Source organism: Mycotypha africana (assembly GCF_025528875.1).
Source record: "Mycotypha africana strain NRRL 2978 chromosome Unknown BDF20scaffold_1, whole genome shotgun sequence".
Lineage (NCBI taxonomy): Eukaryota > Fungi > Mucoromycota > Mucoromycetes > Mucorales > Mycotyphaceae > Mycotypha > Mycotypha africana.
In genome coordinates this window covers 3,228,691-3,247,308 of record NW_026515725.1, presented here as the reverse complement: position 1 = coordinate 3,247,308, position 18,618 = coordinate 3,228,691, and the positions used below count along the sequence as shown (strand labels likewise).

The following is an 18,618-nucleotide window of genomic DNA, read 5'->3' as shown; positions in this document are numbered from 1 at the left end:
AAGTTGGCTGACAAGCTTTGATGCATAAGAATATTGTACTTTGATCTTGCTGCTGTTTAGTCTCGCATTTGGATGTTTGAGTCTGTTTTCGTCAAACTGGAATTGTACGTTTTGATTTGACGCTCATCATTGAGGCACTCCTAATAAGTAAATCAATCTCACATCTCTTTTTCTCACTTATGCCCATGCCTTCTAAAAAAGAATTGTTAAGTTTTACCAAAAGTGGCCGAGCACCGATTTGGAAGTTTACAATCAGTTTCCTGCTACTATTATATTGCTTTTGTGATGCGATGAACAATTGATACTCGAATGATTTATTGAAAAGAACAAGTAATGATTGGGAGGACGAATACGATATAAAGCTTATTACTGAACGTTGGTTACAATAAAAACAGGCACATCTAGCTATTTTGCTACGATATACTGTCCTCGGGTATGCCTATGAAGGATAATTGACTATAATCAGCTGCTACTCTTTAAAGAATTTGCCTGGCAATTTTGCTTTACCGCTGTGCACAAACTCCAGCGTTGCCATAATGGCCTTCATGTCTTGTTCCATTATTTCTGCCCAATTTCTTACATCACCCATCTCCTGCATTTTTTAACGCTGAATGTTTGATAAAACTGCAATTTTACATACATATTATGCTAAAGACTACCTTAATAGAGGCATTGAAATCATCCACTAATGACAACCATTGCTGTGTTTGATTGGTATATTGGCTTATTTGAGTGGATAATTTCCTCGAATGCTGTTCCAATTCCTTTTCTTTAGATAACATTTCTGCCACACTGTGCATGAACGGAAGTATAAGAATCAAATCAAATGATGAATAGGCTGATAAATGAGTAATAGCTTACCCTTCATTGACATAATCATTTAGAGCATCGGTCAGATCTTTGGTCGATTGAACAGCGATTTTCTTTGTTTTCTCTATAATAAATGCTCAGTTTGACTGATTAAGGCGCCAAGTCATACGTGAAATGAGTTAAGGTACCATTCTGTCGTTTAAGTTCGGTACGTTTTTGATTATGTGCTTTAAGCATATCCGACAATGAACTCGACATATTGCCTGGAGTTAAGGCGATTATGCGAACTAGTAAGAAGAAAGAAAAATATAAAATCACAGTTTAAGGTACACTATTCTTCATTCAGCGTTGGTCCAGGAGATTCAATCGGCGCGATGATTGTTGAAAATTGCTGGCAACCATTTTCATAACAATTCTAGAGCCCTTTCTCAAATTAATGCGTCAACATGGAAAACACAGGGAATAATAGCGCAAATAGTCATAATACTATAAATAGTAGAACAATCTGTACTTTAAGCCGAGAGGAAAGAGAGGCCGTACTTGACAATGTTCCCAGATTCACAGAAGCCATTCGCGCACAGGCTGAAAACATTATACCACGAAAGGAAGGCAGATCGATCAGGGCTCTCAGTTTGCTTTACGATAGTAAGCCTGATGAACGCGACAGAATCTTGAAAGAAGGTCATGCAATATTTGAAAGCCAACTAAGACGTATTGAAGAGGAAGACGATCCGCTTCAAATCTACATCAACTACATAACTTGGATGTTACAGATGTACCCTGAGGAATCGGCTGCTGATTCAAAAATCATAGAGCTATTGAAACACACGACAATAAAATATATAGACGACCCTCGGTATAAAGATGATGTGAGATATTTAAAAGTTTGGTTGGAATATGCTTCTATGGTGCCTGAGCCACACAATTTATTCAAATTTTTGATGAAGCAAGGAATCGGGCAAAAATTAGCAAAATTCTACGAACACTATGCCGATTTTTATGAATCTACGGGCAAATTCGAAGAAGCCAACCAAGTCTATGAATTAGGAATTAGAGAAAATGCAGTACCTTTAGAACGGCTGAAAAGGAGTCATATGACATTCAAGTTGAAAGTGAATGAAAGGATCAAAAGAGGCGACATAACCAAACCAAAACCTAAAGTGGCACTATTGACGAGCAACTTTGACTCAAACAGATCAACAACGTTACAAACAGCAGCATCACCACAACAGCTCATATCACCGTCTTCATTACCTACAATCAATGTTGAGCAAACGGGCTATTTATTTTCGGAAAAAGCAGCCTTAAGAGCAAAGCATGCCATTTTACCCTATGAAAATAATAATCAGTCATCGGCATCATCATCATCCCATATTACTTCGGAACAAACGCCCTTATCACCGTCTACATTTAGAAGTTTGTATGATCAACCTCCATCTCGCACTTTTAGGAGCGAAAATCAACCAGCTGCCCAACAACTAGTATATAAAACACCTACAGTCTCAACCTCTTCACCAAGGAGGCCACATCGAGAACCACAATTTGCTCTGGGCCCTCATGTAGCTACATCAATCGTTACAGCCAGGCAGCGTCCTGCCAAAAAGATAAAGCGCGCTCCAGAAGACATCACACATAGTCCTGAAGGTTCATTGTTAGCTTACTCTAAAGGTAAACCAGAAAGAAATAGAGAACTCGATAACGACGGATCTGGCACAGTTACTAACGGAAAAGGATTTGTGTATACTCCTTCATTGTGGATTAGATGATAGCAAGCAAGAGTTTAATAGGCGTTTAGAGAGACGATTCGCAGCCCTTCGTTCTAAACTCTATATGCGTAAAGAACGTGGCAGGTTTAAAGAATATATACATGTCACTGCTGCTGACTATGATGAGAATATGAGTTTCGAAGAGGCCAGAGCGAAACACAATGAAGAGCTCTTTTCCTATTCAACTCCAGAAGAGGTGATTGCACCGCCAGAATTACCAGCTGTTACAGCTGAAACAGTAGTGAGAGAGGAAGAACAATATACAGAGGAAACAAGAGCAGCTATGCAGTCAGTGAATGCAATTATTACCAAAGATAGCGAATTATACCACGCACCCGATGAAGACGATTTGACCTGGAATAAGCCTTACCAGATTTTCGCGAGGCCGCCTCGAAGACCTCAAACAAACGAAAACGAGGAGTAATACGTATGTTTGCTCTAGATGTTTAATATCTGCAATTACTTAGTCCTCTTCTTGCGCAGATCTGTAAATATTATCTCATTTATTTATTCACAGAAGAATAAACAGAATTCGGTCTTCCAACGCTATTTCTAGAATACCATCTATACTTGCAACGGATAAGCTCATCTGGAAAAGAAAAAAAGAAGCTTTTGCTGGATTTTTATTTTTATGAATTATACAAACTATGCCCCACAGGTTGATTCAATTCGATAGTATCATACTTCAGTTAATCAATAAATGTGCATGTATCTTATATCATATATGATTATACTCATTAACCATTATAAATGACTGATTGTAACGACTCACATATTGAAATTACTTTATAATGAAGGAGGAATAGTATGATCTGATTACGACAGCGTCCTTACATTGTACACGATTGTTTTAGAAACGCCTTCAATAGGCCAACTGAAATATTTTCTAAAAGGGGAAGGGAGTTATTTTGGTACCTCAACTACCAAACCCAATGCGTTACAGCTATTCAATTATCGTTTTTGTCATATGCAAATCAAAGGTAAATATACTCAACAAGACATTCCACCATCTACGATACCATCTTCACCCTTGTTATCCTAAAGCAAGTCAACTGCAATACCTTCATCCCGAGCTGTCAAGCGCAGCAACACCAAGTGTATTTAAAGGTACTGTGGCAAAGCTGGCGGTGATGGATTGCTCTCAACCTTCTCTTGCACGACACATCCAAACGTCGACTTCTATTAGAGATTTGACAATATCAGCAACAAATTGATCCCGTGACATTGTTGCCAGATTCACCCCCAGACGTTACCACGATATCAATTCCAACATTTTCCCAATGCTTAAATGATCTTCCATCGGCGATTAGGCTGACTGAACGAAAACGAACAAACGGCAAGCAAGATGCTTGTGCAAAGCTTGTGGCTTCAGTGCCAGAGAACCAACGTAGACGCAAAAGTCTTACCAGCGAATCTTTAAGTCAGTACGCCTGCGTTTATTAGAAGACATGGCGACTATCTTGGTGTACTCCTGCCGGTGTAGCGAGATCTTCGTGACCCCATACCAATCATGCGTGAAAGAGCCCTTTTACTTCCAAGCAAATTTCTCTTTCTATCTCAATCTTCGCCTGAAGGCGCACTTCTAACCCAGCTTATGCCACTTATTCAAGAGAACTCCAACCGATCTTTTTATGCCTTTCTCTGTACATTTTCTACATGGTCGTATTACAATAATTTAGCTGACAGAAAGAGACTTCGTCAGACTATCCGAATTTACCGTCCAAACAATTCAAACAAGTTACGCAACGCCAAAGAAGAACACTAAACTTCTTGCCTACTGTCGTCCCAAAACTAGTGTTGATTTTATCCTGTGGATACCAATAGCCTTTGTGGATCGTGATTGGTGTCTTCGTTGGCGTCTTGGCTAGCTACGTAGAGGGTATGATTTACTGTACCCCAGATACCCAAGCTCACTACTAACGAAATCTCATGCAATGGACTGTCTTCAGATGTCCCACAATTTATATCTATCAGCATCAATCAGTGACCCAATTTCATTTAAATTGAACCTGCTACCGACTAAAGACTCCCCGACAACCGCAACAGCAGCAGATATGGTTACTCTGTTGGACCAGTCTACAATATATACTCCAGAAACTCGATCGTCTGCAGGACAACAAAGATTTCTTACCGCCCACTTACGAATTTGCCCAGATGTTTCGTAACTGAATCCTACAATCCTCGGAACAATTGATCCCAATGTATTTTCCACCTTTTGCTTCCTCCTTCTCATGAGGGGTTTCTAGATATTTTTTCATACTGAGCTAACACAAAGGCAATTTAGATATGTATTTGTCTCGTGTATATTGAAGAGAGTTGTGAAAATTAATTGCCAACAACAGTAATAAGCTACTAACATGAATATGCAAACATTTGATAGTGATACAACGATCAAGGACACAGTTTCACATGTTACCGGCTGCCATGCCTTATGTATCATGCTTTAAAAACTCATACTCTTCCTCACTTCCTTTTTTTTTCCCTTTTCCTTCTCTTCGTACTCATCTTTTTTCCACCCATTGTTCAAAATTTAGACAGATATACACGTACCGAAAATTCTACAATGAGTAGCTTGGTCTCACTCGTTTTAAATAATGCAAACAAGCTGCCCATTGTTGGTAATTCTATTCAACAGGTTATGTCAACAACAACTGCAACAATGCATCATTTATTTCAGCAACAGGACACCTCTTGTTTGACGCCACCACCGCCCCCTTATGAAAAAGAAGATACCATACATACTAAAGCGTTACAGAAATCAACTTTATCTCGACTAACAGATTTTGTTTGGGAGAGAAAAAGTTGTAGCAGAAGCAGTAGCAGCAACGATGATGAAACACTCAATAACATTACTGCTCACCAGTCATATGCTGCCGCAAAGATCAACAAAGAGAAGGTAGAAGAAGGCTTAGCGCTCATAAAAATGGCCGTTGAAGTTTATAATAGCTCGACAATTGTCACAACCGGTTCTGCCAACAATGACAGTCAATACACTATGTCAATTGAATTATATATGATGGGGTTAGAGAAGGTGCTCTCTTCGCTTCCAAGTAAGTGTCGTTGTTTACTTATCGACTACGGAAGTTATAATGCGCAAGAACTACTATGCATAGATTAACCACATGTTTCTTCCATACAAATATGGCTACTACGTACTATATATAATCAGTTGATTCCAATTTCTTTGTGAAATCAAGTTTGGAAAGAAAATTGACCGAATTAAGAAAGAAACATGATCTTGTAATACGAGCAGCTCAAGAAGAAAATGAGCAACAAAATGAACACACAAGGAGAAAACTTACAAAGGAACAGCAAGATCAAGCTTTGAATGGCCTTTCAAATTTGATTATCCAGGCTGCTGTTTTAACAGCTATTGCATTAAAAAAGAGCCCCATTCCTGGTAAGCTTCAACTATAATGACATGGTACGTAGATAAAGGCTTTATAATAATAAGGTATAATTTTTTGCATTCTTTTCTAGGCCTCATGAGCAGACTCCTTGAAATGATGAAATACGCTTTGATTAGACTCGACGAAACTTGCTCCGTTCGTGAAAGAACCTATAATTTGACATATGCCGGTCTTGCTAAAGCTATAGAAATGGATGAGCATTTTAAAGTCCATCAGTTTTTTGCTGAAATCTTTTATACTGGCTGCACTGCTATTTTAAAAGCTGGTATAGCGTACGCTGAATGTAAAACCGATGAAGATAGTCAAATGAAGGAAATATTAGCGGTAACGGCGGTAGAGGAGTAAGGGTTGAAAACCTTATCACCTGGATTCGCTGTGGCACACATTTGATACCATTTGCCTCCCATATTTCAGACTCCACACAGACTTTTCCATATGCATGCTTAAAATTCCTTTCATCATAAACCATTCTCTTCTTTTTTTTCTGCCTTTTATATAATTATTATAATTATTGCACACTATGGATGATATATATCAATATACTGCTTCAGCAGTGAACGATAATGAAAAAGAACAATCACTGAATAATGCTGGCGCTCATCAGCAGGAAGAAAATGATGTTGTTTTAAAAGCCTTTAATAATATCAATTGGGGAAAGAAATGGACCAGTTTATTGGACACTGTCAAGAAACAAGTAAATTAAGCAGCTCAGTATATGTAATATTTGTAATCTGGCTGTTCATGCCAACACAAACTACTGTTTATATTTCCGTTTTTCACGTCCTTCCATAGAGCGAGGCTTTCGTGGAAGGCACAAAGAAAGACCTTCAAGAATTCGCTCAGGTTTTGACAGAAGATGCTTCTGACGATGACGAAGGGCAACAAAAGTCAACCAACCAAGACGATGCCGCAGAAGGCAGTGACAGTCAAATGAGAAGAGATACAACTGCAGGAGACGAAGGGAATCATAATGAGTCGGCATTACTCGACAATCTTAAAGATAGCCTGGGCAAAATAAATACAGTCAACTTTAATAGCTTGCGCGATGGGCTTGTCGGTGCTCTGAAGAATCCGTCATCTCAGCTTCTGAAACAAGTAAAATTACCAGAAAATATGGATTTAAATCAACTTAAAGAGGGGCTCAACGATCGTACCCGTTCGGCAGAACAGTATTTACAACGATTCGGTACAGAAGTTCTATCAAATTTAAAGAATACAGTGACGATATTAGCACCAGAGGAGGAAAGCCCAGAACCAGAACAAGAGGAGGGAGGAGGAGTAGAAAATGGGCCACGCATATAGTAAGATATTTATGATTTGGAAGTGTAGCGCAAAAGCTGTAACTAAATGTCCAATTGATAGTGCTACTCGTAGAGAAGCTCTGATCGCTAAAATGCAGACCAACGAAAATACTTATTTGAAGGAACCTGAAATCACAAGGGAGGATGAAAAGAAAGTGTACGAGACATTCAAATCTACTTTCAATATCAATGAATATACCGGAGAAATTGCTCAGCTCTTGGAAGGTTGTCCTAAATTAAGAGAGATGATGAACACTTTAGTTCCTGTTGAAGTCAGCTATTCATTGTTTTGGCAAAGATATTTCTATCATGCATGGAAAATCGATCAGGATGAACAGAAAAGACAATTGATTGTGCAGCAACATCAAGAAGAGGACGAGGACGAAGAAGATTTCAAATGGGATTCTGACGATGAAGAAGAAGAAAAGGAAGATGTATCCAAGTCTGACAATAAAAATGAGAGCAGTAATGAGGAAAAGGATGATGATAAAACCGCTATTAACGACGTTAAAAAAGACGAATCGTCTGCTAAAGAACAACCCATCAGAGTTTCGACATCCAGCCATTCAGAAGATACAGATGACTTCAGCCATATTTCTGCAGATGAACCGAATAAAACTGAAGACGAATGGGTGAAAGCTGAGGAAAAGAAGTCTGATAAAGAGGAAGTGGAAGAGGACAGTGACAGTGATTGGGAGTAACTTTGCCTCTTTGCTGGCGTAGTTTAATTTTTTTTTTATTTTGCATAAATTTTTCATCATTTCAGACTCTCTATTCCGTTTCTTCTTTCTCTCCATATCCTGGGATTTATACACTAAGTACCCATATTATATCATCGTTCTATTATTAAATTCTTCTCCAAATCAAGAAAAGAATTAAAACCATGGCATCCTCCTCATCATCATCTGCTGTAACAGAAGATCATGTCAAATATTGTTTTAAAGTACTCATAGCTTATTTGAAAAAGGAAGAGCTACCTGAACCTCACTTTCCCAATGATAAATAGTAAAAAAAAAAAGAAAACAATCAAACAACTCTATCTCACGATGACGATGCAGACTGATGCTCTGATAGCTAACAGTATTCTATTTGTAGTCCTCTGTTTGTAACTTGGCACAAAAAATCTCGGTACGACAATTATGAATTAAGAGGCTGCATTGGTAACTTCAATCCAATGCCCTTGCATGAGGGATTGAAGAAATATGCGTTGATAAGGTATTTCTAAGCCAGTGGTATAAACTAAATCAGCGAAAGGTCATACTTACATTACTCCTTTGTTACTTGAAACTCAGTGCTTTACGAGATACTCGTTTTTTACCCATTACCTTAGCAGAAATTCCTCAACTAAGCTGTGCGGTTTCATTATTGACAAACTTTGAAAAAGTCGATGACTATCTTGATTGGCAAATAGGCAAACATGGTATTTGGGTTGAATTCATCAATCCCAGTACAGGCATAAAAGATACGGCAACCTATTTACCAGAGGTGATGGTTGAGCAGCAATGGACAAAAGAAGAAGCTATCAAGTCCGTCTTACGAAAAGGCGGTTATCATGGTACTTTCAGTCCAGAATATTGTAAGAAATACGTTAAAGTAACAAGATATCAGTCAGAAAAGTTGGAAGCATTTTACTCTGAGGGCGAGATTATCATCAAGCAATAAAATTCGAATCGATAGCTCTTCCAGACACACATACATGCATACCCTTTTTCCTTTTTTGAACGTGTCAAAGAGTACTCTGTTTGTGCCATTCCAAACACTCTACAAAACTACATAGCAAAATGGGGTTTAAATGTTTATTTTGACTGTAACTTTTGTAAAATATCAAAAACAAAGAATGCGTTTGCGAGAGTGAAATATGCACTCGTGATGATATTTTTAGATTCTCACTGAATGTGATTGACCTTGACCTTATCTGCGTATATATCTGTGGTTTGTTCACTTTATTCTGTAAACTTTCATTTGATAGCAATCGAGATGGTAAAGAATCAGATGAAAGACGAAGAAGGCGGTGTGGCATATAACATATCGCCATTGAACTTTAACGGATTGGGTGACATATTCATTTAAAAATGTATGCGATTTGGAGTTGATGATCGATTATTAGAACCACTTAATGCTATAGCGAATGTCGTTGTCAAGAATGTTTTAGGAACAATTGGAAAGTGCCAAAAGTCGTGCTAGTTTACGAGCAAAGTACTGCTGCACGGCGCTATGACGCTTGATTAAACCATTTACAAAAGCTGCCTTCAATATAACGGTTTGACACGTGTATTTATAAGCGTAAATAACAAAAAGTGCATTGTTAAGCTTGGTAAAGGAGTAATGGACATTGTAAGGTATTGAACATGCGACATAGACGCTATCAGCGAAACACAAGACACTTTACCGAGAAAATTCCAGTTTTCCTGACTTGTGCAAGAATGGTTGGAAAAGTAGTGTTCATGTTATACAAGAAGAAAGCCAGTGCGATCGAAACACAAAATCTGGCTCATCATTTTTTGATTCCTTACTGTAATTCTTCAAAAAGTAAGGCGATTGGCCATAAAAGCAGCATCAAATAAAAATGACATTGTCATGTCTTCTAACGTCCGTCCTTTTTCCCTGCAATTTTCTGTAATACTTGAACAAGGAAAATTACTTTTTCCTATGTCTTCATTTGAAGAAGCACAGGATCTTGCTGATGAATGGAAAGTTGTTTGTCCTTGTTCCACCTACTTCCTCAAGGCTTAATTTTACGCACTGACATGCATTTCTGCACGATACGCCGTATCGAACATTAGCAAAATTCAACAGCCTACAAAACACAGAACGGTCGCGCTCAATATTAAATGTCTCAAAGTACTTATCTTTATAAAGTACTTACCTTTAAATTTTCAATGAGGCAGTTGCCGGATACATTTTGATAACGATTCAATGGACCAAAATCGAGACAATCTTTGGACATATCTAAGAGTACTATTTCTTCTTTGCAGCGACTACTTTTCTATTCAATGCCCCCAACATCCTGCATATGAATAACGATGCAAAACGATGCAGTCCTGAAAGTATGAAGGCACAATAAAATGAAAAGGATGATCTCGTACGACAGAATCAATAAGTAAACATGCTCTCGGTTTATTTTTCAACCGGTACTACCTTCTCCTTGTGGTGCACAATTTACCTGGAATTTTCTCAACCATATGAACGATTCATATTTTCTGATCTATGACTAAGAGGATTCATTGGGTACCTGTATATATATATATATATGTATGGATTATAGATATTTCTCATTCTAATTGTGATTTGAATTTTTATACTTCAAACTTTATTTTTCTTACTACTGTCCATTTTACAGTTGGTCATTCATCCATTTCTAACACTCTTAACCTTACAAAATATATGTCTCATCAAGATACTTCCAGTGCTGCTAGTATAGTGGATGAGGTTGAAAATCGAAGACACCGCCACGGATCGATAGATTCAAAATCACGCAATTCATTTTCTTTTCATAAAGACAGCCATACCAACAACGTCAGCTTGACAGTATCCAACAATGAACAGGACAATGATACAGTAGCTAGAAAGGAAACGAATAGGAAGAGATATTCAAACTTTGAGACAACCAGTGATCTGATAAGATTTATCATTGTTATTATCGGTATCGTCTTTGCAATGTTCATGATGTCCTTGAATTCTACTGTGGTTGCGCCTGCGCTGAGTATTATTGCTACCGATTTGAATGCATTGGATTCCCAAACATGGATTGCGACGGCTTATCTTGTGGCCGTGAATGCATTCCAACCATTATCCGGCAAGGTAACTTACATACAAACTTGTGCAGACGAAACATCCTATATATATGCCACTCATGGTTTTCTCTAACTTGACATGTTGACAATCTTTTATTATAGTTTTCCGATATCTTTGGAAGGTAAAAAGGAACAGTGATGGGATGATGAACAAAGTTATTGACAAACGCTTCTCATTGATAATAGAAAGGCTGTTTTCTTGTTTGGTATCGTTCTGTTCCTCATTGGGTCAATGATAAATGCACTATCCAAGAATATCGATATGCTTATTGCTGGTCGTACTATTCAAGGCTTTGGTGGTGGCGGTGTCATGTCCATGACTTATATCCTAGTTACTGATGTTGCTCCTATCCCATTGCGACCTCGATTCCAATCTATGTTGGCCGTTGTTTATGGTATCGCGAGTGTTGTCGGCCCACTTATCGGTAAGTTGACTTTCTTTCATCTCCCCTATTTTCCCTTTCTTCAAAGCAGCCAAGAAAATGGCAACTGAATGTTGATATGATTGTTATATGTGTATATCCAAATGTACGCAAAGGTGGTGCATTTGTAGATCATGCTTCATGGCACTGGGATTTTTGGTTGAATGTTATTTTAGCTGCATGTGCGTTGATAATTGCTTTCTTTTTTTTGGAAGAAACTCAAGATACCGGTAAAGATACGTTTGTTGGTAAAATAAAACGCATTGATTGGACGGGTTCTGTCTGTGCTATTGGATTTATCGTTTGCTTGCTATTAGCTCTGAACTGGGGAAGCCCCTATGGGTAAAGTATAGCGGAATGCAACCGAAAGATGACAATACATTCTAAACTTTTACTCTTCCTATATCCTTTATATTATTCTTTAATTTTTTGCATGGGCTGTGGGAGATAGATGGAACGATGCTCATTGTATAGGTGCATTTGTAGGCGCAGGGATTTCATTCATCGGTTTAATAATATCTGAAGGATGGATTGCTAAAGAGGCTCTTTTACCAGGCCGCATTCTGTTCAATCCTGGATGTTTTGTAGTGTACTTGTACATTATGACTTTGGGTCTAACTTTTGTTGGTACACTTTACTTTGGCCCTATTTATTTTCAGGCTGTATTCGGTGCTAATAGCACACAGTCAGGTCTTCGTCTTGTCCCATTCATGGTTTGTCTCATTGCTGGTTCTGTCGGCTGTGGCGTATTGTTAAGGAAGTTTCCTTATACCAAGGTCTACCTTATGATTGGGTCAGCATCCAATCTGTTAGGCTACGGGCTTTTTTACACCGTCCATGAGCAGAGCTCGTGGGGACAGCAAGCTGGCTATCTCGCCTTTTGTGGATTTGCTTTCGGATTATCCCAGCAAAATGCCATTCTCACCTGTCAATCCAGTGTTGAATGTAAGGACATTGCGGTGGCGACCAGCTCAAATAACTTTTTCATGATGCTAGCTTCCTCTGTTGGTATTGCGATTTACCAAGTGCTTTATGCTATATTTTTGAAAAGAGAGTTTGCTCAATTGCCGCTCGATGTCCTCACAACGGCAAACAAATATGGCGCTCTCAAAAATTTCTTACTTGTTCGTACCATGCCGCTGGACATTCAACGGCCCGTGATCTCTGCTTACTCTAGAGCTATTCACACTATCTTTATTTTACCTATTGCTGCTTCTGCAGTTGGCTTTATTTGTACATTATTCTGCAGAAATGTTCGCTACGGTGCAGCTTCTCCTACTATGCAACAAGAAGTCAAAGAGGATATTGAAAATAACATGGCTGCTGATAAAAAAACTTGATTCTCTCTTTCCAGGATGACTGTACATACAGTAAGGATGAACGGAAGAAAGGGTTGGTTTCTTTCTCCCTCTTTCTCCATATACATAGAATTATAGATCATTTGCCATATCGGTTACTTCTCTCTCTCATAACATGAAGAAGTCGTGTACAATATTTGCTGTACCACAATACGTACAACTTTACATTGAAGACCTCAGTCGAATACAATATCTAATTGTTATTCATATCCATCAATATCTAATTGTTCATCTATAATTAATATACTTTTGAAATACTTGACTGTGTACAGTTATATGTTGTGTATGTCAGCGCGCTTATATTCAATGCGGAAGAATTGGGATATGCTCATTCTGAGAAAAATTAATAGACTCGTCCCATTGTTTTTGGGTATCAGAAACTCTTGTTGTGGCCAGTGGATGGGAGATTGCGGGGGAAAAAAATAAGCATTACAAGAAAAAATTAGACTTCTCTTCCCACAATGGGGATAATGCTCTGTCTAGCTCAGACAAGTTCTCTATTCAAGCTATCTGCTCTCCTGACACACTTCAGCCAGATCGAGTAGCCATGAAAGCATAATAATAAAAGTTTGATTATGGCATACGATGGATTATGCCATCATGTGTAGTGAGCCGGAGCGGGCCACGACCAAAACTGAGACAAAGTAGGCATACGTGCTAAGCAGTGTAATGGAAAGCTGGATTATGAGGGCAGTATGCTAATGAACTTCTACACAGCAAGCTGGCAGCGTAAAGATCGAATCTAAGTTTTTATATAAAGAGACTGACTGCTTCTTTTACTCGCGATGTTGAATGCGTAAATGAGATAATGCTTTATAATATGTTGTCAAAGGAAGGCTTTTTGTTGTCAACAGTGATGATCATTTTCGTGTTTGAAACCTTCCACATCTCTCTTCCTCATTTCTTTCATTTAATCACCTCATGAACACTGCTATCCTTTACTAGCATGTGCAAGAGTATTATCATGGATAAAATCGAATTAGTGAAAGCAAAGCGCACAAAGAAAGAGAACTTATTTGGTAAGCATGTATTAAGGAATGCGTTTTCGGCGCACAATTGTACTAGCAACATTATTACACCATCAGAACATGTCAAGTGCAAAGACTGTAAAGTGCATCAGCTGTAAAGGAGATGGTCATACCATCTCCCGTTCGCCAGATTGTTCCAACCACACTCAATCGAAGCAGGAATTCATCTCGGCTGTCCTAGGCAGTGACTCTACCATGTTTACTAGGAAACTTCCTGTTAGCCGTGCCGCATTACCCGAGTATCGTGAAAAGTTTATGGAAAAAGTCATTTCGTGCTGCAAAGACCTTAGGGCTATAATGTTCCGTTGTCAGCTATTTGTCAATGCTTATCTCGTCCATAATAAGAAGAATGACTTCCCTTCAGGAGTCTTTACACAGCAATTCTGGTATTCGATTGGACAACTGGTTACAGGCAAAAAGGTCGCTCATAAGACAGCAGTAAACGACAGCATCAAGACTTTTTTTGAAGATTTCAAGCAAGAACATTCGACAATAGTAATCAGTAAAAATTTCACCAAAGGCTATAGTCAGTGTCTTACAGAAGCTGCCAAGGGGACAAGTGTTTGCATACACTAATTCTATTGTTAAACTCTTTGAGAAACGGATGCTGAAATACCTGATCTACAAGCTTGAAAGTTTGTTCGTTGTAAGGCCAACTTTCATCATCATCGCAGTGAGGAATTGCATGGTTTGGATGATATTACCGGCCATAGTAATACTAGCCTGTAAAAGCCGCGGCATACTATGGAACCAGGACATCAATGCCTGTAAAAACATGATGTCAATAGGTACTACGATTTGGAATGGGAACGGTAGACCCGAAATATTCTCAAGGAAGAAGACCGCCACCGCCACCATCTCCTCTACTGCTAACACGTAACATCGCTGGAACGAAACCAGCTGATTTTTACAGGTAAGAATGGTAAACTCGTATTCATAACTTTGTGAAAACTGTCTAACATGTATGCTTCAATGGTCTACTCTATATACAGCGTAGGGTCTAAAATAACTTGGCTTTTGTCTAAACACAATTTTATTTTCGTCCCCCAAAATAAAGTTAATAAACTGTAGCTGTCATCCATTGTATTCGTAAGCTTTTCTTTTTTTTTTCATTTTTTTTTTTTTTTTTCTAGGATAGATGGTAAATAGATAGGTAAGGTAGCTTTGGGTACATTCACAATGATTAATGTCAGCCAAGTGATCTGCTGCTATATAAAATGACTCTACCGAGAAAAGGAACACAATTTGACGTTTGCGTGATAAACAGTGTAGAATCTTGAATGAGTTACATTATCTAACAGAGGCAGTACAGAGAAAAGTCCGATTATTAAATAGTGGGAATATCTTAGTGATAAGGGTTTTCGCCTAAACGAAAATCAGCGCTGTAAACGAGTTTGATGTAGTCCAGTAAGTTTGTAAAGTTGTTGCCGAGCTTTACTACAAATTTCGAGCACTTTCTTGGCTTATACATGTCTTCTTTCTAAAAGTGTACCAAAAGAACGTTCGTGTCGGTGATTGCTCATGATGGATTTTTTGCACACATTTTCCTGATGTTTTTACCTCTTCAGGATCAAATTCTAACAGGCAAAACTGATCAACAAGACAGCCTTCTATTTTTTTAAGTAATGTGGGGTCCTCAGCATAACACTAATGATAATAATTAATTGACGAAGAACTGAGCACAAACAATCGAATACAGCCAAAGTCTATGACGTGTTGCCTTTTTTCATTTTTACCTTGGTAAACTCCTTTGCATCACATCCTAATAGTTCGACGAGAGTCACTGGTGGCAAGATCACCAATTTCATCTCACCCGTAGTCACCTTCTTGACCAGCATTTTAATATACTTGTATTTGACTCGGAGATCATCATCTGAATAAGATAAGGACTTGCTACATTTCTTACAAAAAAATGTTGGTTTATTGTCGACAATAAAATCGGTTGCGGGTATAACAAAGTTTTTGCAAGTACAATTATAGAACAATAACTCGTATAAATAGATTTCATCAATGACGTATTCCTCCATTACTCAATCAAAGTTGACAAAACAAAAAGAAAATGTGTTCCTTTTTGGCAAGGACAAAGAAAGGGGGGGGGAAACAAAAAAAAAATATCAAAGGAAAAGCGCGATCTGAATCGTCGCGTTTGGAGTTGGCTACTTTTCATGCATCGTGGACCATTGAACTTCCACCAATTGAATTGCTCTCTTTTTTTTTTTTTCAAACCAAAAAAAAAAAAAAAGTTAATTTGAATGTTTATTCTGGATATTTTCTAGAAGACAGTTTTGCTGCATTGATCTCCTAAGTCTGCTTACAAATTGCGTTGATATATTACAGTGCTCTAATCATTTTAGACGTCTTGCAATCTTTATGGGCATATCACAATACAATGTGTCGCTTGAGACGTTAGTAACCTTGTTGTACACTTTTCAGAGCATACCCATTGTGAAGAATGTATCAAGTTAGATCACTGGAATAAAAGCAACCCGAAATGCAAGTTCCATAAAGCTGTATCAGCCAATCATGGTAAACATGCTCATCAATGACAATACAAAGTATCATGTGGATCTCAGATGAAAGAAGAAAGACACTTGAGTTTATAAACGATAATTACCAGCTTCTGTGTAGAAAATAACATGTTTTTTATCATAGTGCATCAAATGCCTGACGGTGCAAGTACTTGAAATCGATGAATTCAAAGACGTCCAGAATATGCTCTTGCTGTTCCAACGATACTGTGAAAAAGTTGAAACGTGTCCAGATTCGTTCAAATACAATCTGTCTATTTTTCTAAAAATTATGTGTATATTTTTCCAAATTTAGGTAATAAACTGTAATTGACTTTCTGTTGGATGTCAGATTTGATGGAAAAATTAAGCTTATCACTATGGGGATGGGCGATAGACTCCAGCTCAGTCATTGGAGGGAGATCTTTCTATAAGTGCTTATTGTTGCTGCCAAATGTACTGCATGTGATTCCCTAAGCCAATGGACGGCGTCGGCCACCCTCGTGTCGCTTCCTTTTTTTGGTAGGTCTTTGAAATAAAAAAAAAGGCGCCCCTATCAAACCATTGTCATTTCCAGCCATTACCTGATCCCAGTGTACGATGATATTATTAATCCTCTTCATTTGGCGGATATCCGGACGTTTTAGCATTTGTAATATGGACGGTTAAATTGACAAAGCGTCACTAGATTACTCAATCTTAGTCTGCTCAAGGATCTAAAACTGTCTCTAAATCAGCCCATACCATCCTAACCATCCGTGCTTTCGCCACAGCCATAAAGACGATGTATTCAAAATTACGAGAAAGCATCAGTAATGCAGGGTGATGTAACAGTGTTTTTTTGTTGTGATGTTTCTAGTGTATGTATTACCAAAAGAAATATGAAAAAAGAGTCTGGGGGAGGGGGTTGGGAGTCTATAGAATTGTATATGTGTATTAAGGTGAATTGTAGTTGGGTTTTCTGGGATTTATTAATCAGAATTTGTAAAATTTTGAAAGGTTTTAGTTTATTTGGACATCTACAATGGGAAGAAGACACCCATATTATTCAGTTTACATGCACATTATTAATACAACCACAAAAAGTATATTGCTCTTACCATCATCTTGACAAATTCTTCATAATTGATTTGACCATCACCATCCACGTCAGCTTCACGAATCATTTCGTCTACTTCTTCTTCGGTCAATCTTTCGCCAAGAGATGTCATCACATGTCGTAATTCAGCAGCAGAAATATAACCATTACCGTCCTTATCAAAAACTTTGAATGCTTCCTGGATCTCTTCCTGAGAGTCAGTATCTTTCATTTTTCTACCAAAACGAATTTACCAGCAAAATTAGAGTCATGTCATTTATGGAAATTTTCATAATTTCAATATATGCAAGCTAGAAAAAAAAAAAAAAGGTCTTTTCCCTTTTTTTTTTTCTCCCCCAATGCATGCATATCAAACTTTTTATAATGGCAAGAAATTAACTTACCTGGCAAGCATTGCCAAGAATTCGCTAAAGTCAATGAGACCATTTCCATCGCTATCAACTTCATTAATCTAACATTACGTGGTAGCGAGATAAAAAAGAAGATAAGAAACAGGAAAAAAACCACGTAAAACGCCCCCAAGTTGCCTTTCTCAAAGTTAATCATTTATACTTTACCATGTCTTGAAGTTCGGCTTCGGTAGGGTTTAGGTTCAAAGAGCGCATCACAGTACCTAATTCCTTGGTGGTAATGGCACCATCGCCATCCTTGTCAAATAATTGGAAAGCTTCACGGAATTCAGCGATTTGTTCTTCGGTAAGTTGATCAGCCTATGTTTGGGTTGAGTTATTTTTTTTTGGTTAATGACAAGTTTAAGCTACCCAAATGGCAAGTAAAGAGTTGTGATTCAAATCGTGGCCAAGTTACCATTGCTAACGTTATTATCTGTATCTACTAAGGAAAAGAAAAAGAAAGAAAAAGAAAAGGATAAAGTTCTCGAATAAAAAAATAAAAAAAAAGAATGGAAATGAAGAGGGTTTTTAAAATTCAAATTTAGCTCTGATAAACGGCTATTGAGATACCGTAAAGCAAAAAAAAAAAAAAAAAGTGATCATTCAAGTTACACGAGTTTCTTTTTTCCCTCTCCTTTTTGATTCAATTGACAACAATAAAATGGGAAAATTGGCTTTTTGTTAATATGAGGAAATAATGTCAATAGACAAATGCGTTTAGGTACTTTTTT

General features: G+C 37.9%; 10 protein-coding genes across 10 annotated transcripts; 7 read left to right on the top strand and 3 right to left on the bottom strand.

Moving 5' to 3' along the window:
- Nucleotides 1-284: 284 nt before the first annotated feature.
- On the bottom strand, nucleotides 285-1,130 carry BDF20DRAFT_847580 (biogenesis of lysosomal organelles complex-1, subunit 1). The gene is made up of 5 exons (XM_053079809.1): nucleotides 999-1,130; nucleotides 862-934; nucleotides 660-792; nucleotides 508-592; nucleotides 285-439 (listed from the first exon to the last, which is right to left on the bottom strand). Exons 1-5 carry the CDS (start codon nucleotides 1,066-1,068, stop codon nucleotides 414-416), a joined length of 387 nt encoding a protein of 128 aa, XP_052941235.1. The 5' UTR covers nucleotides 1,069-1,130; the 3' UTR covers nucleotides 285-413.
- A 126-nt stretch (nucleotides 1,131-1,256) lies between these two features.
- Nucleotides 1,257-3,000, top strand: BDF20DRAFT_831972 (uncharacterized protein; the record flags this gene model as incomplete). Its single annotated transcript, XM_053078496.1, has 2 exons — nucleotides 1,257-2,478; nucleotides 2,573-3,000. The coding sequence occupies 2 exons, from the start codon at nucleotides 1,257-1,259 to the stop codon at nucleotides 2,998-3,000; spliced, it is 1,650 nt and encodes a 549-aa protein (XP_052941234.1).
- A 776-nt stretch (nucleotides 3,001-3,776) lies between these two features.
- On the top strand, nucleotides 3,777-4,600 carry BDF20DRAFT_921594 (uncharacterized protein). The gene has a single exon (XM_053084667.1). The coding sequence runs from the start codon at nucleotides 4,087-4,089 to the stop codon at nucleotides 4,339-4,341; it is 255 nt and encodes an 84-aa protein (XP_052941233.1). The 5' UTR covers nucleotides 3,777-4,086; the 3' UTR covers nucleotides 4,342-4,600.
- Nucleotides 4,601-5,020: 420 nt separating this feature from the next.
- On the top strand, nucleotides 5,021-6,477 carry BDF20DRAFT_847575 (uncharacterized protein). The gene is made up of 3 exons (XM_053079808.1): nucleotides 5,021-5,626; nucleotides 5,746-5,976; nucleotides 6,057-6,477. Exons 1-3 carry the CDS (start codon nucleotides 5,140-5,142, stop codon nucleotides 6,329-6,331), a joined length of 993 nt encoding a protein of 330 aa, XP_052941232.1. The 5' UTR covers nucleotides 5,021-5,139; the 3' UTR covers nucleotides 6,332-6,477.
- Nucleotides 6,478-6,803: 326 nt separating this feature from the next.
- Nucleotides 6,804-8,225, top strand: BDF20DRAFT_79075 (uncharacterized protein). Its single transcript, XM_053076190.1, has 2 exons — nucleotides 6,804-7,287; nucleotides 7,349-8,225. Exons 1-2 carry the CDS (start codon nucleotides 6,917-6,919, stop codon nucleotides 7,986-7,988), a joined length of 1,011 nt encoding a protein of 336 aa, XP_052941231.1. The 5' UTR covers nucleotides 6,804-6,916; the 3' UTR covers nucleotides 7,989-8,225.
- BDF20DRAFT_79067 (DUF51 family protein) lies at nucleotides 8,080-8,981 on the top strand. The gene is made up of 3 exons (XM_053076185.1): nucleotides 8,080-8,292; nucleotides 8,383-8,502; nucleotides 8,580-8,981. The coding sequence occupies exons 1-3, from the start codon at nucleotides 8,171-8,173 to the stop codon at nucleotides 8,947-8,949; spliced, it is 612 nt and encodes a 203-aa protein (XP_052941230.1). The 5' UTR covers nucleotides 8,080-8,170; the 3' UTR covers nucleotides 8,950-8,981.
- Nucleotides 8,982-10,933: 1,952 nt separating this feature from the next.
- Nucleotides 10,934-13,036, top strand: BDF20DRAFT_951114 (major facilitator superfamily domain-containing protein). Its single transcript, XM_053084876.1, has 5 exons — nucleotides 10,934-11,088; nucleotides 11,184-11,203; nucleotides 11,268-11,506; nucleotides 11,620-11,845; nucleotides 11,955-13,036. Exons 1-5 carry the CDS (start codon nucleotides 10,945-10,947, stop codon nucleotides 12,841-12,843), a joined length of 1,518 nt encoding a protein of 505 aa, XP_052941229.1. The 5' UTR covers nucleotides 10,934-10,944; the 3' UTR covers nucleotides 12,844-13,036.
- A 934-nt stretch (nucleotides 13,037-13,970) lies between these two features.
- On the top strand, nucleotides 13,971-14,535 carry BDF20DRAFT_807306 (uncharacterized protein; the record flags this gene model as incomplete). The annotated part of the gene is made up of 2 exons (XM_053076545.1): nucleotides 13,971-14,327; nucleotides 14,431-14,535. Coding segments are annotated over 2 exons (462 nt in total), but the record flags the coding sequence as incomplete, so codon positions are not given.
- A 460-nt stretch (nucleotides 14,536-14,995) lies between these two features.
- Nucleotides 14,996-15,986, bottom strand: BDF20DRAFT_847563 (uncharacterized protein). The gene is made up of 3 exons (XM_053079807.1): nucleotides 15,626-15,986; nucleotides 15,450-15,536; nucleotides 14,996-15,369 (listed from the first exon to the last, which is right to left on the bottom strand). Exons 1-3 carry the CDS (start codon nucleotides 15,914-15,916, stop codon nucleotides 15,235-15,237), a joined length of 513 nt encoding a protein of 170 aa, XP_052941227.1. The 5' UTR covers nucleotides 15,917-15,986; the 3' UTR covers nucleotides 14,996-15,234.
- A 1,238-nt stretch (nucleotides 15,987-17,224) lies between these two features.
- On the bottom strand, nucleotides 17,225-18,464 carry BDF20DRAFT_78947 (calmodulin). Its single transcript, XM_053076166.1, has 5 exons — nucleotides 18,303-18,464; nucleotides 18,053-18,205; nucleotides 17,879-17,946; nucleotides 17,497-17,710; nucleotides 17,225-17,415 (listed from the first exon to the last, which is right to left on the bottom strand). The coding sequence occupies exons 1-5, from the start codon at nucleotides 18,303-18,305 to the stop codon at nucleotides 17,404-17,406; spliced, it is 450 nt and encodes a 149-aa protein (XP_052941226.1). The 5' UTR covers nucleotides 18,306-18,464; the 3' UTR covers nucleotides 17,225-17,403.
- Between the last annotated feature and the right edge of the window lie 154 nt (nucleotides 18,465-18,618).

Excerpts from the sequence above, each read along its gene's own strand:
- BDF20DRAFT_847575 (XM_053079808.1), top strand. The coding sequence starts at position 5,140 with ATGAGTAGCTTGGTCTCACTCGTTTTAAATAATGCAAACAAGCTGCCC. Across the intron at positions 5,627-5,745 it reads GGTGCTCTCTTCGCTTCCAA|TTGATTCCAATTTCTTTGTG; the intron begins GTAAGTGTCGTT and ends ATATATAATCAG. Across the intron at positions 5,977-6,056 it reads AAAAAAGAGCCCCATTCCTG|GCCTCATGAGCAGACTCCTT; the intron begins GTAAGCTTCAAC and ends ATTCTTTTCTAG.
- BDF20DRAFT_847563 (XM_053079807.1), bottom strand. The coding sequence starts at position 15,916 with ATGGAGGAATACGTCATTGATGAAATCTATTTATACGAGTTATTGTTC. Across the intron at positions 15,537-15,625 it reads ATGCAAAGGAGTTTACCAAG|TGTTATGCTGAGGACCCCAC; the intron begins GTAAAAATGAAA and ends TATTATCATTAG. Across the intron at positions 15,370-15,449 it reads TAGAATTTGATCCTGAAGAG|AAAGAAGACATGTATAAGCC; the intron begins GTAAAAACATCA and ends GTACACTTTTAG.
- BDF20DRAFT_921594 (XM_053084667.1), top strand. The coding sequence starts at position 4,087 with ATGCGTGAAAGAGCCCTTTTACTTCCAAGCAAATTTCTCTTTCTATCT.
- BDF20DRAFT_79067 (XM_053076185.1), top strand. The coding sequence starts at position 8,171 with ATGGCATCCTCCTCATCATCATCTGCTGTAACAGAAGATCATGTCAAA. Across the intron at positions 8,293-8,382 it reads CACTTTCCCAATGATAAATA|TCCTCTGTTTGTAACTTGGC; the intron begins GTAAAAAAAAAA and ends TTCTATTTGTAG. Across the intron at positions 8,503-8,579 it reads AAGAAATATGCGTTGATAAG|TGCTTTACGAGATACTCGTT; the intron begins GTATTTCTAAGC and ends CTTGAAACTCAG.
- BDF20DRAFT_951114 (XM_053084876.1), top strand. The coding sequence starts at position 10,945 with ATGTTCATGATGTCCTTGAATTCTACTGTGGTTGCGCCTGCGCTGAGT. Across the intron at positions 11,089-11,183 it reads TCCAACCATTATCCGGCAAG|TTTTCCGATATCTTTGGAAG; the intron begins GTAACTTACATA and ends CTTTTATTATAG. Across the intron at positions 11,507-11,619 it reads TGTTGTCGGCCCACTTATCG|GTGGTGCATTTGTAGATCAT; the intron begins GTAAGTTGACTT and ends ATGTACGCAAAG.
- BDF20DRAFT_79075 (XM_053076190.1), top strand. The coding sequence starts at position 6,917 with ATGAGAAGAGATACAACTGCAGGAGACGAAGGGAATCATAATGAGTCG. Across the intron at positions 7,288-7,348 it reads GAAAATGGGCCACGCATATA|TGCTACTCGTAGAGAAGCTC; the intron begins GTAAGATATTTA and ends TCCAATTGATAG.
- BDF20DRAFT_78947 (XM_053076166.1), bottom strand. Across the intron at positions 17,947-18,052 it reads AAGCCGAACTTCAAGACATG|ATTAATGAAGTTGATAGCGA; the intron begins GTAAAGTATAAA and ends ACGTAATGTTAG. Across the intron at positions 17,711-17,878 it reads TTCTTGGCAATGCTTGCCAG|AAAAATGAAAGATACTGACT; the intron begins GTAAGTTAATTT and ends TCGTTTTGGTAG.
- BDF20DRAFT_847580 (XM_053079809.1), bottom strand. The coding sequence starts at position 1,068 with ATGTCGAGTTCATTGTCGGATATGCTTAAAGCACATAATCAAAAACGT. Across the intron at positions 793-861 it reads AATGATTATGTCAATGAAGG|TGTGGCAGAAATGTTATCTA; the intron begins GTAAGCTATTAC and ends GTTCATGCACAG. Across the intron at positions 593-659 it reads ATTTCAATGCCTCTATTAAG|GAGATGGGTGATGTAAGAAA; the intron begins GTAGTCTTTAGC and ends TAAAAAATGCAG.